We start from the raw sequence: 16928 nt of genomic DNA on the forward strand, positions 1-16928 counted from the left end.
CTACCTCTTCTTCTCCGCGCTCCTGGCTGCAGATGCGGCGAAGTTGCCGATCGAGGCGGCAGAGGATAAGGATGAGTAGGAGCTGCTGCGAGTGTGAGAGGTGGCCTGACTCTGACCCGTGTAATACGTCTCTTCGTCCACGTACGTCGTTTGGTCTGTGTAGCTGTAGCTACTCGACCGCGTAAAGTCCCTCCCTCTGCGCGACACTACTGTCCCCTCGTTCATGTACGTTGTAACCTCCGTGTAGTCATCCTCGCCCGATGTGGCGCTCGCCGTCACGCCGGATGCCTCCTCCGGTGTATAGCGTTCCGGACTCCCGCGACGGCTTGACACGCCACTCACGCCACGCTGGGACACGCTGTGCGAGGCGCCTGCCCGAGTATCGTAGACACGCCGCGCCGCCCTGTTCTCGTGTTGCGAAACCCTGTACCTCCTTGAGCTGCCCTGGTTACTGATGGGTGTTCTGTCGGCATCGGCGGCTTCGCTGACGTGATCGCGATGACTGCCGTAGGGCACCTGCGACCGCCGCGGCGTCCCCTGTGGGAACACCGGCTGCTCCTCGTCCGTCTCGAAATCCTCGTACGCCTCGTTGCCGCCGTGGTCGTCCACGTCGGCTGGGAAGGTGGCAAACGTCGTGGAGACGGAATCCACATCATCCCAGCCGTGCTCCGATGCCTTCAAGACGCGCGCGGGACCGGAGTCGGAGGTGTCCGTGCCACCCAGGGTCTTCGCCGCCCCCTCGTACTTGTCCTGAGGAGGTGTCCACTGCCTATTCACGCGGCGCTCCTCACGACTGCGGCGGCGGTAGAAGATGAGCAGCAGGACCATCGTGACCATTAGGCAGAAGAAGATCCAGAGAAGGGTGAGGTAGACAGGTATCAACGCAAACGCTAGGCGAACTCTCTCGCGGCCGTGGTGGATGCGCGCGGCGACAAAGTAGAGTGAAATGAGCAGCATGCCGTTCGAGGAGAAGGAGCCGACGGTGTCGAACGCGACACCGATCTCCGAGCGGACGCCGATAGTGTACTTCATCATGCTGCGCAGACACGCCTCCACCACGCGCAGGCCGGCGCGGAAGCAAAACGGGATAAAGATGATGAACCACGAACGGTTCAGTCGCCCATCCAACTTGGAGCCAAGGAGTACCCATTGCGCGACGCCGCAGGCCATGTTCAAGAAGCCCATGGCAAAAATGCCGTTGTATATCACCGGGCTCGGGCGGTTGTTGCCCACCTCCATCTGCAACCGCACCCGCCGCGGATAGCGCCAGATGAGTGAGGTGGTGTAGTACAGGATGTCGCCCGCGATGGGCATGGACATGTACGCCAGGTACAGCCCCACCTTCGACGCAGGATCGCTCCGGATCTGGTTGTACAGCACAAACGGAATGCAGAAGTAACTCAGAGCGGCGAGGCAGTTCCCGACAGGGGAGAGGCGATCTATTAAAGACATTCCCTCCTGGTACGTCCTCGGCGTGAAGATGTTAATCGCGACGGCCACGACGGCGACCACCAGCATGATCGCCGCGAAGATCATGAGCGGCAGCATAATCGTCTCCCACCTCAGCGAGATGTAGTTACCGTCGTTTGCTGCGAGCAAGACGAAGAAGAGAAGCAGCAGCGCCACCTCTACTAAGAGCACGAGCGAGTATACAATCACGGAGCCGACGGCTCCCAGGAGAGGGACAAACGGCCCCCACGTTCCGCTGGCGAGGAAGCCGTAGGCATCTTCACCGATGGAGTCGTACAGGTACTTGCGACTGCGGTTGTACAGAACCAGATAGGCCTGATAATAATGGTGTCGTAGTGTGATCTTGCGGAAGTTCCACTTCACCTGCCGCGACGTCGTTGGTGAGATGAGGTCGAGAAGGTAGTACAACCTCCAGTTGCGCTTGCGTGGCGGGTGGTCGCAGCACATTCGTCCTCAATGAGCGAAACAGCTGACAGAGATACGACGTGCGGTCACGCAAACTAAACACTCAGACAATACGCTCGCCCTCGGTCGACGTGCGCTCACGTCTCTTTCCAACAACGTTGAAGGAGTCCCTCCACAAAGGGAGGAAGGAGTCAGTCACAGCGACGACAAACAGCGAGACAAAAAAAGGAAGGCTCCTGAAGGGAGAACGCAGCGAATGCTCTAGAAGAACCAGATTGGTTTCGTTGTTTTTTTTTTCGTTTCGTGTGCGTGTGTGGGTGAGGGGGTGGGGATGGGGGGGGGGGATGTGGTTACAATGGAACCCAACGGCAACAACGTGCGGCGCACAGTGAAGTTGGGAACCTCTCCCGGGGGGGGGGCAGTGGCAGGAAGAGGAGATGGAAAGCCCCCTCTCAGTCTACACCCTTCCCCTCCACGCCCATCCGACCATGCACCTCTCGTTTCGCGCGGCCCGGCTGCCCAGAGGGGAGCGGTGTATGACACTGTCACAGGACGGTCAGCGGTGAGCTTTGTACTGTTCCTGCGTGATGGGATGCTTCCATGTCGTCGACTTCTTGCCCGACTGTAGAAAGTAGTATTGCATCGTGCGACGCGACAGTCCATACTCCCAGCCGCCGGGAAGAGGCGGAAACGGGACATCCGCCGCGTGCGTCGCGGCGGCAGTGCTGGCACCGGAAGCAGGCACGGCATTAGCGCCACTCGGCGCAGCTGTGCGAGAGTTGTTGGGAGGGCGCGCCGTGGCAGAGCCGGTGGGCTCTGTCGACGAGGCCGCCGGTGAGCCTGCCAAAGACTCAGTGTTGTTGGCATCGGCTGTCGTCTCTCCCAGGAAGCGAACGGGCAGATTGGAATGAGAGATGGCCTGCTGCCGCGCCAGCCGAGCACTCGCGGCGTCCGCAAACTGCACCACACCGTACCGGAGGGCATCCACAGTGCGCACTGTCTGCGCGCGTTGAAACCCGTCACACCAACGGAACATATATACAAAGGCCGCCTCATCGATTTCAGGGGGAAGTGGCATCACGAGGAGCGTATCCTCGTGTCTCGCCCTCTGCCAGGCGCTCTCCGCGGGAGAGGTGATTACCTGCGTCGGCGTTCCGGCCGTCAAGGTCTCCTTTTTCGATATGAGCACTGGTGGAACTAGTAACCGCCACTGCTCGCAAGCGCGCAGGTGCACCCCTTTGCACTGCCCACCAGCCGCGCACTTGTCCTGGTTGCATTGCGGATCAAAGTCGGCGCATACGTCGATGCCCGTGAAGTCGCCGACGTGGCGATGTTTCAGATACAACGTCAAGCCCGAGGTTGGAAAGAGGCCCCCAGTCGACAGAACGCACCACCCATACGCGCTCTGCGCGAGGACGGTGTCATGGACACCGCAAAGGAGCGCGGCGCCGTCCCCTTTCGTCACGCGGTGCGCGACGGCGTTCATCTGGTAAACGTGCACCTGCGCACGCTGCTCCTCCTCGGCGGTGTGCGGCTCCGTCTGCCTTGACACAATGGGTAGCCGCTGAATACTCACACGCGCCCACTTGGAGCGTCTACCCGGCTGACAAAGCAGGGCCGCGCACAGGTCCGCAGCCTCGGCGCTCGAGAAGAAAACCGTCGCCCACGCATACTCCTGCTCTTGTGGTGGAACGCCTGGCAGCAGCGCCATCTGCTGAGGCGACTCCAGAAGCACTCGTTCCACGTGGCTTGTCATGCGCACCGACTCGATCTCGTCCATCACCTGCTCCTTGTTCAGCCGTGTGGCTGCGCGGAAGACACCGAGGCGCAAGCCGGCGCGCACGTCCATCTCACTAATGTCCTTGGCGGACGCGCTCAGGGTAGGCAGCGGCGGCGGTGCGCCCCACGCATCGGGCGGCCGGCCATGGAAGATGGGGCCATATCGTCCCGCGCCGACAGGCGGCGATGGCGGAGGTGGAAAAATCGATGCGCCGCTCAGCACCGATCGCGCCACGGTGGTCACTGCTTCAGTGGGTAACGAGTCACGCAGCCGATGATCCACCTCCTCCATGCGCGGCAGCTTGCGCGGCGCCTGTACCGCGTCCTCTCCGTCGCTGTCCCCTTCGCCAGAGCTGCCGGTGCTCGAGGATGCGCTACAGAAGGTGGAGGCCGATGCTGACCGGGACACGGTGGATGTAGCGGAGCCACTAGAGCTGAACTCCGCCAAGGAGTCCTCGTCGGACGCGGACGAGGCAGAGGCAGAAGCGGTGGACGTAGAGCCTGATGTCGTGGAGTGCGTTCCTTCCGTTGCGGACACCGACAACGGGCAGCTATCCTCCTCTTCACGGCTGCTGCTTCGGTCGTTTCTACCGCGGCTCCGGCTAGGAGACACGGACGGGGAGCTCACAGGCATGCGCGCTTTTACCGTGAATGGGAGGAGGGCAGTAGTGATTACTCTATGAGGAGACGGAAACGTGTGCACGTACGTGTGCGTGTGAGGATTGTCTTCTCATTTCGCTCCGTGGTTGTGTTCATGCGCGTTCGCACTGAAGTGGACGGGCTCGCTCACTAAGCTAGGCACGCAAGCAGAGGGAAATAGACTCGTGAGAGGAAAAGGTAGCGTGTTGCCGAGAACCTGTGCAGACCGCGCCCTACCCCCCCCGCGACCACGCGCTCCCCACAGAGTGGACCCGGGAATGCCCAGTAAAGGCAAAAAGGGGCTTTCAGAAGTGGGCAGCGGCGGCAAAGGAGAATGCACCTTTTCACCCTCGCTTTGGAGCGGAAGTGACGTATGGAAAATCGACGCTGGTGGGGGGTTGCTGTCCAGCAAAGGGAAGAGAGGCAGGCAGGGGGGCGGAGGGTGGACGTGGAAGACCGTGACATCACCTCCGCTGCCGTGCATTTGCAGTTGATGAGCATTCTGTGGACCTCTCACCTTTGCTCGAGCTCATTAAAAAAAAAAAGCTTTTTTTTTCGTTGCAGTTGCGGTTGCACCTCTATGGTCCGCTGGACACCCACCGCTGTTTTCGCCCTCACTGCAACCCCGCGCTTACATGCGGACGTAACGCCCACCCGGTGTGAGCAACAGCGCACACAAACAAATCGTGATGGGTGTATCTTGTCGCCGCGAAAGAAAGCATCGACGGAGGGACTCGGGTTGCGTGGCGGGGAGGAGAAAGGAGGAAGAAAAACGGATATAACGCACACCCGGCAGAGCAGAAAAAAGACGGCCCAGTAAAGCCTCTCTGTGGCACTGCACCCCTCCCCCCCCCCCTCATCTTTCACCACCCGAAAAGAAAAGGTGAGGGAGGGTGGGGGGGGGTAGCAACAGCAACAAAAAGAGGGACGCTTCCTTTGCCTCTCTGCGCATATAATACACCTAAATAAGGGGGTTAATCGGGGTCGGACTTCGACGCGAGCTGCGGAGACGGTGGGCACTCGCGTCCGGGGTAAAGGGCGTTAGGAACGATTTGTCGGCGTTCGACTTTGTCGGCCGCGGCGTTAAGGCACGCCGCGAAACTACGGACGTCACTGAGTCGGCCCGGCTTGCCGCGCTCTTCACGGAAGACGATCGCGGGTACATGCTGGAGATACTGTTACCGCGGCTGCGCTCGCGCTCGTTGCGCCAGCCGATCCACTCCTCCACGAGTGAAGTCGGTTGCCGCGGTGCCCGCTGCTGGCGTTCGAGCCGGCGCAACACCTCTGCAATGTACACCTCGTGCTCATCGGGTGGACGTCGATCAGCTGGGAGGTCGGCAAGATTCGACGTCAGCGGCGGCGGACGCTCGCCCATGGGGGTGCGCTCCCAGCCGCCCCGTGCGCCAGCTGCCTGACAGTCGCGCAGCGGCGTGCTCGTGCGGTTGGCGTCTAGTGGCGGTATCGGCCCCGAAGCCACGATGACGGAGGCTGGCGGACAGGAACCGCCTCGGTGCGATGACGAGCGAGTGTGCACCAGCAAGACATCGTGTGGAATAAGGCTCACCGCGTCATACGGCTTTGGCGGCGGCGAAAAGCGCCGCGGCACTTGTCCACGCGCGCCCTTCTCCGCATACCGATCCGGCGGATCGGTTCCATACGTCAACTGTTGCGGAGCGGCTCGTTGCGCCGCGGTGGCATCGACGCCCGCAGCCGCAGCCGCAGCCGAAAAAGCGTTCGGCGCCGCGGATGGCAAAGAAGGCGAGCGTCTGCTGCTTGGGGAACCACCGCTGTCGGCTTCCACTCGACATATGCGCACATCGAGGGCGGCTCGCTGCCCTGTGGGGTGGTAGCGGAAGGGAATCGCGTACTCCTTCCACTCGCCAACCTCGGACTGGAACTTCGCGGGGTCCAGGGAGAAGCCGGCGACCTGGCGCTTGTCCTCCCAGAGTGAAAATCGCATCTTTTCCGCGCCGCCAGCCGGCTGGAGCGTGATGCGGGCCTGCTGGGCCTTGAACATCACTTCCTTGGGATTGCAGCAAACGGCCTGCGTCGTTCTGTAGGTGTAGGAACCGTAGCGAATCTTCATGCTGTAGTCGCCGCCAAGCAGCAGCGGTGCTGGGTGATCGAGATCAATGCTCTCTGTCCTGACCGTGACGCGCTCTAGCTGGATTTCCACGCACCGTACACGACGGGAGTCACGATGTGAACGCCGTGACCCCTCTCTTCGTGGCTGGGAGCGCTGCGCTGCTTTGCCACGGGTCTGATAGAGCGTTGTCTCCTGTCGTTCCAGCACATGTGAGTGCACGTGCACCACCCGCTCGCTACGCGGCGGCGTCCCCATCAAGCGATCGCGCGACGAATCACGCTCCACTGCGATTTGGCGGCGAAGGGGGCTGCTGCGCAGCGGAGACGTCGTTGCGGTCGAGGACACGGTGTTGCCGCGCTGCACCCTTGGCCCTTTCTCATCGATTTCATGCACACGCAGAGAGAAGAGCAGCTTTCCGGTGACTTCCCCGGCAGCATCACGCAGCTTGATGGCGTAGTTCTTCATGGGCTTGCCAAAGTACGGTCGCGGATCGAGAGCACCCTTGGCCACGACGGGCAGCGGGCCAGCGGCGCTGTACTGCGACGGCCGAATGGCGAATGTGATGACGTCCTGCTCGGCGTCCAGGATAAGCTGATGCGTCACCTTCGCAAACATAAGCGCCATGTCGTCGCCAAGTGCCTTAAAGTGCATGTTTTCCGTGGCGCCATCCACGCAGTGCAAGGCCGATGTGCCGCTTGAGCTAGTCTGTGCGCGCGCCGTTCGGGCCCAGCTACACTGAAAGGAGGCCGCATCAGGAATGTGTCGCCCTTCCGCATCCTCTGCAAACAGCCCTGTAAAGGTGGGAACGTCACATACAAAGCGGTAGAGCACAAAGTCGAGCTGCATCATTGTCAGTGTCTATGTGTGTCTGTGCGCAAGTGCGAGCGAGCCTCTTCGATGCTTGCAGTCGCTGCCCTTCCCTCAGACCTCCTCTCGGGCCCCTGCGACGCCTCCTGAGAGAGGAAAGAGGGGACCCCACGAGTGCCGCAGCTCGGGATATGCGCGACCAGATACCTACAGGAGAGCGAAGGCGTCCCGCACACTGATGGCCCCTTGCTTTTGCGCAGAACACAAGAGCTGTAAGTACACCCACGCGCACGCGACGAAAACAGCAACGACGACAACAACAACAACGAAAAAAATGCGGCAGCGGAGAGGTAGTAATCGAGGATTTACGGGAAGCAGGAGTGGAAGAGACGAGAGCATGCGTAGCTTGCCGAGTCTCTGCAAGCGCACGTATCACGGTGGAGGATGACGCCAGACCGCTGCTCGGTATTTCTATTTTTTTTTGTCGGTGGAGGTGGTGGAGGTGCGTTCATTTGGAAGAGTGGCGGCGTTGCCTCGCAAGATGCGAAAAGCAGCGGGGAACGAAGGAAAAAAAAACAGGTACCTAAAACACATCAGAGAATCACCGAGTACAGGTGGCCGGTGTATCGAGGAAGCTGCCATGGTCATCCCCAAAGGACATAAGATCGGTGGTGAAATCGCTTTCCCCCCTTCCCTCCTCCTCATCGGCCTCCGCATCCACTGCGGCGGAGGAGTCGTGCACAGCGGAAGAGCCGTAGGCGGGCACGGAGGAAAACGAAGAGGTCGATTTCTCGGCCACGGCATACGGGCGGTTCCCTTCGAGCGTTGGAAGAATAGAATACGGGGAGCAGCGGCCAAGCACGTCGACGTCCGACGTGGTCAATCCCGTCCTTGGTGTTATGCCAGCGGTAGCGGCGCGCCGACCCTCCTGCGAGTGGTCGCTGCCGCGGCGACTTGTCACACGGTTTATGCGCGTTACAAGGGAACAGGTAGCCGCAGGGGACGCCCTTATGTGTGCTAACGAGGATGGCGTTTGCTTCAGTGCCCTTTTGTGCGGAGGCGCTCGCTTCTTTGCACGCTTCGCCTGACGGTCCGCATCGGACACCACCGCCGCCGCACCGGCAGGGCTCGCTGCACCGCAACTCGCTGAAATGCTGTTGGCGTCCTTGAAGGTCTGCGTCACGTGCGTTGATTGTTCCTTGTGCCTCGCTGGCAACAGTCGAGAATCGCGCGAGCTTGGGAGCGTGTGCGACTGACCCAAACCTGCCCGAAGGCGCTTCACAAAAGCGTCGACACACCGCTTGCGGAGGGCCAGCCGCCTTGCCCCCTCCGTCACGTGCTGCTCAAGCACGTCGACCTGCGCCTGCAAGGACTGCAACGTCAACTGGTCCACCTCCATCTGAACACTTCGTTCTCGAAGGAGGTCGAGCTGCTGAAAAACGTCGGCAAGAAGGCGTTCCGTGTCGACGCGGTAGTCAGTAAGGGACTTTGACCACGTTCCGAGATTCGCTGTGAAAGTGGTCCGAGCCGTGCGCAGCGATTGATGGGCTCGCAGGATGACACCAACACGTCGACTCAAGTTGTCGAGAGCGTGGGTCGTGAGGCCAACGTGGACAGGCACTTGTGAGCTCGCTGCTGTCAGGCATCTCGACAGCTGCCCACGAGCCGCCTGCTCCCATTCGGCGCGAATGGCCTTGACATCCTCCTGCTGCTGCATGAGCTGCGTGCGGCGCTGCTGCAGCTGCGCAGCATAGCCACGGCTCGCCTCCTTGACATCGGATATGGTGCTCCGAAGTGTCTCGCGGCTGTGCTGCAGGGAGACGAGGGAGCGCTGCCATTCCTCGCTGATTTGCGCCACTGAAAAAGACGAAGACAAGGGCGAGTTCCCCGTACGGCACGCGTCACCAGTGCCCTGGTAGTCGACCGCGCGGGTAGCCATCCGTGCATATGAGGTGCACGACTGCTGCTCGTGTTTGATGCGCAACGAGAGCGCGAGCTGCCCCATTCGCGCACGCGCACGGTTCAAGTCGCTGCGCAGCGCCTCCTGCGCCGGTACGGGCGCCGCCGGCGTCTGAGACAGCGACCCAACAGAGGCACGATGCACCCCGCAGCCTTCCTGCAGCAGGCAGACCTCCACATCCGCACGCGAGCGAAATGCTTGGAGCTGCGCCGTTAGCTCTTTTTGACGCGCCGCCCACTCCTTTGCGGCCGCGTCCTGCTGCGTGATGGTGATCGCACACTCCTGCTCGAGTAGGCGGTGCACCTGCTGCTCCAGCATCTCGCGGCTTCGCTCTGTCATGGAAGCGAGCCGGCACTGGAAGGCGGCTACACGCTGACGACGCTCGTTGTCATGGTAGCGGTGTGCCGCTTCGAAGGCAGCCTTGGTAGCACCAAAGGCGGAGTCTGCGCGCTCCTGAAAGGTGCGGCGACACATATCGTGGAACGCGGCTGCCTCCTCCTCGCGCCGAGCTCGGTGCTCCGCCAGCGTTCGTGCACGGGCTGCCGTGTCATTGGCAAAGATCTCGACTCGCTGCTGCCGCGCTGACCCCAAGTACACACGGGAACTCTCCGCCAAGACGCGGCTGCATTGTAACGACAGTCGTCGCTTCAAATGACGTACACCGTCCTGCACACGAAGCAGTAGGGCTTCAAACATGGAGGATTCACTGTCATCCTGCGTCTCACGTGTGACGGCGGCCTCCCACTCTGCTCGAAGGGTGGCAGTGCGCATCTGCTGCTCCTGCACGGCCTGCATGAGATCCTCTACATGCTGCTGGAGGCGCTGGACGCATTGGCCGCGATACTCGCGCATCTCCTCCTCCACGTCCCTCGCATGCACAGTCTCGACTGCGTTTGCGCAAGCCGCTTGCCGGATTTGAGCCTCCTCTTCTGCTCTTTGCTGACGAGCCGCAGCCTCTTTGGCCCTGAGGGAAGCCACCACACGCTCGGCTTCGGACACGTCGACCGCAAGCGGATGCTCGCCTTTCTCAAGGGCGACTACGCTCTGCGACGCCTCGCTCAATTGACGCTCCACTTCAGAGAGCTGTTGACTAAGAGCCATTTTCTCTGCCTGCTGCCTCTCCTCCTCCGCGCGGTGTGAGGCAGCAGCACCAACGGTGGTGGCAGTAGTGCGGTCGCCAGACGGAAGAGCGTCTGCCATCGAAATCGTCGCAGCGACTGCGGGTGCGTCATCGCCAGCTTCCCGCAAAAACACGGGCACTGCCGGTGAGGAGGGCGACAGCGACGAAGCGATCGGCCCACCAGAGACGGTCACGTTACTGTGCCAGCCCTCATCGGCAGTTGCTGAAGCTGGCGGCTCCACCTCATTCAAGAAGGCAAGTGGGTCGCCCTCGCTCGCTGGAGCTTCGTGCGCGGCCGGAGTCACAGCGGCCACGGGAGACCGTGAGGTTACGCTTGTAGAATACGACTGTTGATGGCTGGGCGACGCTTGGACGACAAAAGATGCGGCAGGCGGCACTGTGCTGCCGTTCAGGTCGTTTAGCCAGGACGGTCCATCTGCTTCCTGAGTCGCGGGGAGTGGCACGACAGATGATGGCGATGAGGCGGAACTCAGCCCCTTGCGTCTCCCCGCGACCGGCACTGACATGAATCGAAAAATAGAGCGATGTGGAGAACGTGACGACACAGACGCTGCTCCAACAACCTGTGTGTGTGTGTGTGGCAACACCAGTAGCCTCACAGGCTCGAAGACCGTGATGTGCCCGCCTGCAAGGGCGAAGCGGAGAAAGCGGGCCTCGAAGCGGCGGCGGCAGCGGCAAGATGACAGAGAGTAAGGTGGGCGGGCTTGTGAGGATGAACACAGAGCACAAAACACCCCGTGGCAGCGCAGTCGTGGTGGCAGTCGGGGGGGGGGAGGAAGAAAGGAAGGAAGGAAGCAGAGGAGAAACCTAATAGAGCGAATGAAGACCAACAGCAACAAAAAGAGATGGCGAGCAAGGCACGTTGGTGGGCCAAAAGCGAGCGCCCGCACGCACAGACACGCGAATGAAGAAGAAACAAAATAAAACAGGACAGTAGCGGTTCCAGGCAACGGTGGTTTTGCGGAGCGCTCTATTCCGCGTCGTTGTTCCAGCTATTGACATAGGTGATGGTGGTCTTTGACATCCACCGGGACCTCGCAAAACACGAATGAGGTGGCTTTGATGGTGTGCGTATGAGTGCGTGCAGAGATGACAAGCTCCCCCCTTCCTCTAGCGAAGCTGACCCGCGCTGTGATATGTTTCGATCCTGACCGACCGAGAGCAAGTTCGCAGTGCATCACGCCGCGCGCTCCTTTCGGTGAGAAGCAAATGGAGAAGTAGGCGAAGCAACTGAAGTGGAGATGTAAAGAAGGCGAGGGCGCCCAAGGAAGCAGGCACGCGAAAAGACGAGCGGCTTCAGTGCAGCAAAGGCAACGGCTTCCTGTGCCACTCAGCAGTCAAGCGCAGGCTGCCTTGGTACTACTGCATGGCCTTGTCGACCACGGGACAGGTTCGCCATCTGCACTGGCAATGCCGCGTGCGTCGTGGACAATGACGGGGTATTCCTTCCCCTTTGAAGCGACTTTCAAGTGAGTGTGTGTGCGTGTGTGTGGGGGGGGGAAGGGGAGGAGGATAGAAGGGGGGCGATGGCCAAACGCCATCACAGTACTCAGAAGTTCAAACACACACGAACGCATGCACAAAGCAGATCGTTTATATGTTGGCGGTGCGTACATGCACCAACGGGATCCAGGGACACGCGATGCGCATACAGGCGTACGCAAACGCACTGACACTGCTTCGCAAAATCAGTGAAAAGACTGTACATACAACAAGCAGAACCGAAACGCACGAAGAACAACGGCGCGCCCTCCCCCACTCGCATTGGGACAGACAACTTAAGAAGCGCGCATTCAATGAAAAGAGCCCCGACGCGGCAGATAAGTGGACAGACGGGCCGCTGGGAAGTCCGAGGCGCTCCTTCACAGACGATGGAAAGCAAACCGGTACGGAGAGAGAGAGGAGGTGGAAAGCAACGAATACAGCAGAGTTGCATGCTTCTACTGCTGCGTCAGAAACGTGAGCGAGTCGCGACCCAATTCTGTTGCGTCGGAAGGCAACACTTCTACGGGTGCGACGGAGTCAACCTTCGCCGCTAACGGATCGCTTTTCAGGCTCGCGTGTTGTAACATCCGTGCGTGTTGCCGGCCCTCTTGTCGGATGCGTTTAAAAAGCAGCTGAATAACGCGCTCTTTGTCCACCCAGCGCAGTTCACTCACGTCGACCCTCTTGACGTCTTGCCAGGTCGGGGCGTTGGGCAGGCTTCGCAGGGGAGAGAAGTCTTCCACCTCGGCCGCGTCTAGTGCACCGCACTGCTCTGTTGGAGCCGGAAAAGGAGCACCATAGCCATCTTCCACAGTCGCAAGACCAAGTCGAAACGGGGCGCCCTCTTCACAGGGGGTTCTGCACCACCCGCTTTCAACCGCCGCCGCGGCTACCGCCGCGCAGCGATCGGTCGCTCTCGCCACGAGAGGGGGCACCCCATACTCGCTACGGCGCAGATAGGACGGAGTCGCATCCGGCAGTGTGACGAGAGCGCCGTCAACCATGGCACTCTCAGTGTGAGGAGACGCTTGCAAGTTCAGCAGCGCCGTATTGCCTGGGGGCGCCGGGCGGCGTGCCAAGCTTGACGACGAGGCCGCCGCGATTCCTGCTAGCGGCCGCGTGTTCCTTGAGGCGGCGCCGGCGATACGTTTTGGAAAGCCCTTGCCATCGACAGTCCAGCCCGCACGAGACGATGACCTCGACAGCGCAGGGCTCACGCTATCCGTCAGCATGAGTCGCCCAGGGGCCTCTACTCGCAACAAAGACGAGATGGTGTGCACCGGCGACACCTGCTTTGCGTTGATGAAACCCCCCTTCGTCGTATTCTCCAACAGCTGCTGCCGACGCTCCTCGACGACGCCTTGACGAACCTCTTCCAAAGCGGCATAAAAGAACGACTCAAGCTCGGAGCGCTGCGCTAGAACGTTCCCAGCCGCGCTTCGTAGCTGCCCCAGCTCGCGCTGGAGCTGCAATGCGTCTCGCCGCGCTGCATCGCGCTCACGCGTCAGTGACTGAATCGCCTCATCGCGGATCTTGCTCTCCGCGTGGAGCTTTTTATCATATTCGGCGACAACAGCGTTGAGGTTGTCCTCGGTGGTCTTCACCTGCAGCCGAAGTGAGGCAATCTCATTCTTCTGAGAGAGACTGCGCTGGAGCATCTCGCGTGTGGCGCTACCGTCAAGGTCGGTCTTGTGCCTCAGAAGCGCATACTTTTCCTGCAAATCCTTGTACATGGCACGCATCGTGGTGACTTCCTGCGCTAGCATGATCTTTTCCTTCATAAGCTCAAAATTCTTGTCATGCACCTCCTGTGTGTGTGGCTCTAACAGCTCCGTCGCCTTTGCGTGCACGTCGGTAGTGTAGGTCTCCGCCAGGTTCTCCTCCCGGGCGCGGTATCTGACCCGGCTTTCTAGCATTTCCAGGCGCGCGTGTCTCATCAGTTTCTCGCGCCGCTCCTCCTCCGCGTCGTACGTCCTCTTCAGCTCCTGCAGCTCAGCCGACGTGTCTTCGCGCTGATCAAGTGTGGTGAGTGCGTTGTGGAGTTGGTTGCTCAGCTCCTGAACGGTGCGGCGCAAGTGCGCGATTTCGTTGTCCTTCGCACGCAGCACGCGCTGCTGCACCGCCGCCGCGGACCCGTCATTCGGACTGCCAGTGACCTCGCTGCGCACTCCCGACGCCGTTGGATCACATCCAGAGGAATGCGAAAGCGTGAGTGCCGGATCGATTGTGGGCGAGTTGCTCGGGGACGCGAGCAAAGCAAGCCCATCGATGCCATCACCCGGGTTGATGGCTGGTGTCGAAAAGTCTGTGGAGGGAGTGGTGGCGATGGCGTCGGCGAGCTGCAGTGCTTGCGTGAGGTTGCGCTCGAGCCGAGAGCAGTCCGCCAACGCTATTGGCGACCCCCTACGTGTGTCGGTGCTCTTTCTGTCGGCAGCGCCGGCAACTAGGGGGCCGCGTGCCTGCTGCATTTTTGGTCTCTTGAGACTACGAGTGCCACACAGCGACGTGTCTGTCACACTGTGAGCGATGCCTCCTTCGCTTAGCCCCTCCTGTGTCAGAGGGGCAGTGTCGTACTTTTCCTTGGCTTTCTGCCTCCCCCGAATAGACTGCAAAAGTCTTGAGCACTTCATGGCACACACAGAGAGAAAAAGAGAGAGAGAGAGAGAGAGGTGCGCACGAGCACAAAGCAGGCAGAGAGGGAATCGACAGAACACAAAAAAGAGCAGGCGTGAGATGGAATACAGTTGAGAAGGGCACACACATACATACACGCATATATATGTAGATATATATGTGCTTACACGGCGGTTCGAAGTGCGGATCCAGGCACTGGCATCGATACCGCGGCGATGCCGATCAGGAAAGGAGCCGGGGCAGACACATTCACCCTGGCTGAGGCACTGAGAACCCCACCGCCTCTTTTCCTGTGGTCCGCACACTCTTCTGCCATGTCCCACGTCCGACAGGGCGTGTGCTGTATATATATATAAAGAGACCAGCCTGCGTGTATCTCTCTTTTTTGTTGGCATTCATTGCGTGTCACACGGGTGCTCCTCGTTTCCGCACATTTCATCCCGCCGCATGTGAGTGATGGGCCCGTGGCCGCGGTGAATCTCGTACAGCGCCTCATGGCGCCCATGCATGCAGACAACAAACGCCTAGGTGGTTCGGAGGCGATGCAGCGAGGCCGCCACAAACACCACCACACAAGTGCAGAAGACGAGTAGTCGCCCAACACAGAGCAGCTCGCATGCTTGCAGGAATAGGTGGAGAGAGAAAGGCTCGACGTCCACCGCGCATGCGAAGATCTTTCGTGCGCTCCTGTAGAGAAGGCGAAGGTGAACCATGAGAAGAGGTGAGTCACGCACAGGGAGCCATGATGGATCCAGATGCGCAGCGCACAACAGCCGTCTGCCGGGAGACATCCCAGCAAAGAGAGAGAGAGAGAGGCAGAGAGACATGCTGTCTTTGGCTTGCTTGTCGGCGGCTCACGGACGCCATGTCGCACCAACAGCATCGCAATATTGTCTCTGGGTGGCTTGTACCGCCCCTCCCCCGCCCCCCGCACACACACGCCCTCCCTCTTTGGAGGCCCTCTATGTGGCCTTGCCCTCCTTCATCTTCTGCCCTTCTTCGGCAACGAAACGCTTCGCCCGTACCAAGACGTTCTCGTCACGGCTGCTGAACAGCGTCTGATCCTCGCGCTCGGAGGCGGAGTTGTACACTGGATTCATGGCAATGCAGTCGTAGTGGTTGCCCGTGTACACGAGAAAAGCGCGCACGGTGTAACCCAGTCCTGTGCCAAAGCGCTGCACGGTGACCGACTGCAGATCCAAAGCGAACATCTCCGTCTTGTACAAAAAGGACAGTATCTCCAGCTCAATGGCGCCACCCCACGTGTCCTTCTGCGAAAGCCACGAGGCGTAGGCGAGGGGGTCCATGCCCAGCGTATTCACGTTGAACATTTCGGGGTGATCCAGTACGGCCTGCACGCACTCTTGCCGGAGCTGCGGTCCCTCGGTGCGGCTCTTGTCGCGCAGCACGTAGGCGCAGGCGTGGAAGAGGCAGCTGTTGTCTGCCGGGCATCGACGGCGCGTGAGGTGGGCCCGCTCAGGGGCCGGGGGAACATAGCGCTCTCCTGTGTTACCGAGCTGCACCTTGGCTTCTCCCTCTTGAACAATCAGCATGTCATTAGCGCGCAGCTTGAGTGCACTAAGGGGGCTGTCGGCAGCCAGATCCACCGCCTTTGGGGGGAAGCCGGCGAGCACGCGCAGCCGCTCGAGTGCTACCTCTGATTTCCGGGATAGCAGCACGGCAGCCTCGCCCCAAGTTCCGCTAGAGTTCAGCTCCACCTGCTCCGGTGTGCTGCTCTTCGGTGTACGAATCCGCACGGAGATGGACATTATGCACGGCAGGTGTCTTTCGGTCTGTCTGTGTGTGTGGGAGGTGGGGCGGTGGGCGAATACTAAGAAGGGCGGTTCGACTGTGGGTACACAGCTCCCACAAGTTGAAGCAGAGAGAGGCTGCGGCACGGACGCCTTTCGGTGGATGCAAAATCGAAACAAAAGGGTGAACAAGGCGCAAACGGGAACGCAGCACTCCGTGTGTGCTCTGCTGCAAACGTCGCAATGAGAAGACGTGCGTGACAGACGTGAAGACGTTGTGGTGGCACGCGCGCGAGACACAGACCAGTAAAGAACAAATATTTTCAGATAGAGCGTGTGTGTGTGTGTGTGTGCCGTCCATCCCATAAAGGGGTATGCGTCGTTGGCCTCGCTGGCGCGGCTGCACTTCGCCAGAAACAGACGTTCCGGCCGTCACGGTGTGTGGTACCGTACATGCTTGCGCAACGTGCAACAGTCGCATCGCGCACTCTCCTTGCCATGCATGCGTGTACAGGCAAACAAGCGCACTCTGGAACGATGCGAAGGCGCCGTGTAGTTGTTCTGCTGCGTTGAGGTGTGGGTGTTGTTGCATCGGACCACTGCATGCTGGGAAATGGGGGAGTGGGGGAGAGACACTGGTCAATGCAAATGATCAAGCTATGTTACATCCGCTTCTCCATCCCTGCGCACGCCGCCCTCCTCCCTGGCCTCCTTACGCGAAGATACATTCAAGCGAGGACGGGTGCCTGAGAGATTGGGGCGCCTGTGCGA

The 16928-nt window shown here is 60.4% G+C and overlaps 6 protein-coding genes across 6 annotated transcripts; all 6 read right to left on the minus strand.

The window, feature by feature from the left end:
• Positions 1-1917, minus strand: LMJF_36_5970 (conserved hypothetical protein; the record flags this gene model as incomplete). The annotated part of the gene is made up of 1 exon (XM_001687133.1): positions 1-1917. The coding sequence occupies one exon, from the start codon at positions 1915-1917 to the stop codon at positions 1-3; it is 1917 nt and encodes a 638-aa protein (XP_001687185.1).
• Positions 1918-2431: 514 nt separating this feature from the next.
• Positions 2432-3946, minus strand: LMJF_36_5980 (hypothetical protein; the record flags this gene model as incomplete). The annotated part of the gene is made up of 1 exon (XM_001687134.1): positions 2432-3946. The coding sequence occupies one exon, from the start codon at positions 3944-3946 to the stop codon at positions 2432-2434; it is 1515 nt and encodes a 504-aa protein (XP_001687186.1).
• Positions 3947-5254: 1308 nt separating this feature from the next.
• LMJF_36_5990 (conserved hypothetical protein) lies at positions 5255-7228 on the minus strand (the record flags this gene model as incomplete). The annotated part of the gene is made up of 1 exon (XM_001687135.1): positions 5255-7228. One exon carries the CDS (start codon positions 7226-7228, stop codon positions 5255-5257), a length of 1974 nt encoding a protein of 657 aa, XP_001687187.1.
• Positions 7229-7787: 559 nt separating this feature from the next.
• LMJF_36_6000 (l6202.3-like protein) lies at positions 7788-10346 on the minus strand (the record flags this gene model as incomplete). The annotated part of the gene is made up of 1 exon (XM_001687136.1): positions 7788-10346. The coding sequence occupies one exon, from the start codon at positions 10344-10346 to the stop codon at positions 7788-7790; it is 2559 nt and encodes an 852-aa protein (XP_001687188.1).
• A 1881-nt stretch (positions 10347-12227) lies between these two features.
• LMJF_36_6010 (conserved hypothetical protein) lies at positions 12228-14240 on the minus strand (the record flags this gene model as incomplete). Its single annotated transcript, XM_001687137.1, has 1 exon — positions 12228-14240. One exon carries the CDS (start codon positions 14238-14240, stop codon positions 12228-12230), a length of 2013 nt encoding a protein of 670 aa, XP_001687189.1.
• Positions 14241-15368: 1128 nt separating this feature from the next.
• Positions 15369-16523, minus strand: LMJF_36_6020 (conserved hypothetical protein; the record flags this gene model as incomplete). The annotated part of the gene is made up of 1 exon (XM_001687138.1): positions 15369-16523. One exon carries the CDS (start codon positions 16521-16523, stop codon positions 15369-15371), a length of 1155 nt encoding a protein of 384 aa, XP_001687190.1.
• Positions 16524-16928: the final 405 nt, after the last annotated feature.

Source organism: Leishmania major, chromosome 36 (genome assembly GCF_000002725.2).
Source record: "Leishmania major strain Friedlin complete genome, chromosome 36".
In the NCBI taxonomy this organism is placed as follows: Eukaryota; Euglenozoa; class Kinetoplastea; order Trypanosomatida; family Trypanosomatidae; genus Leishmania; species Leishmania major.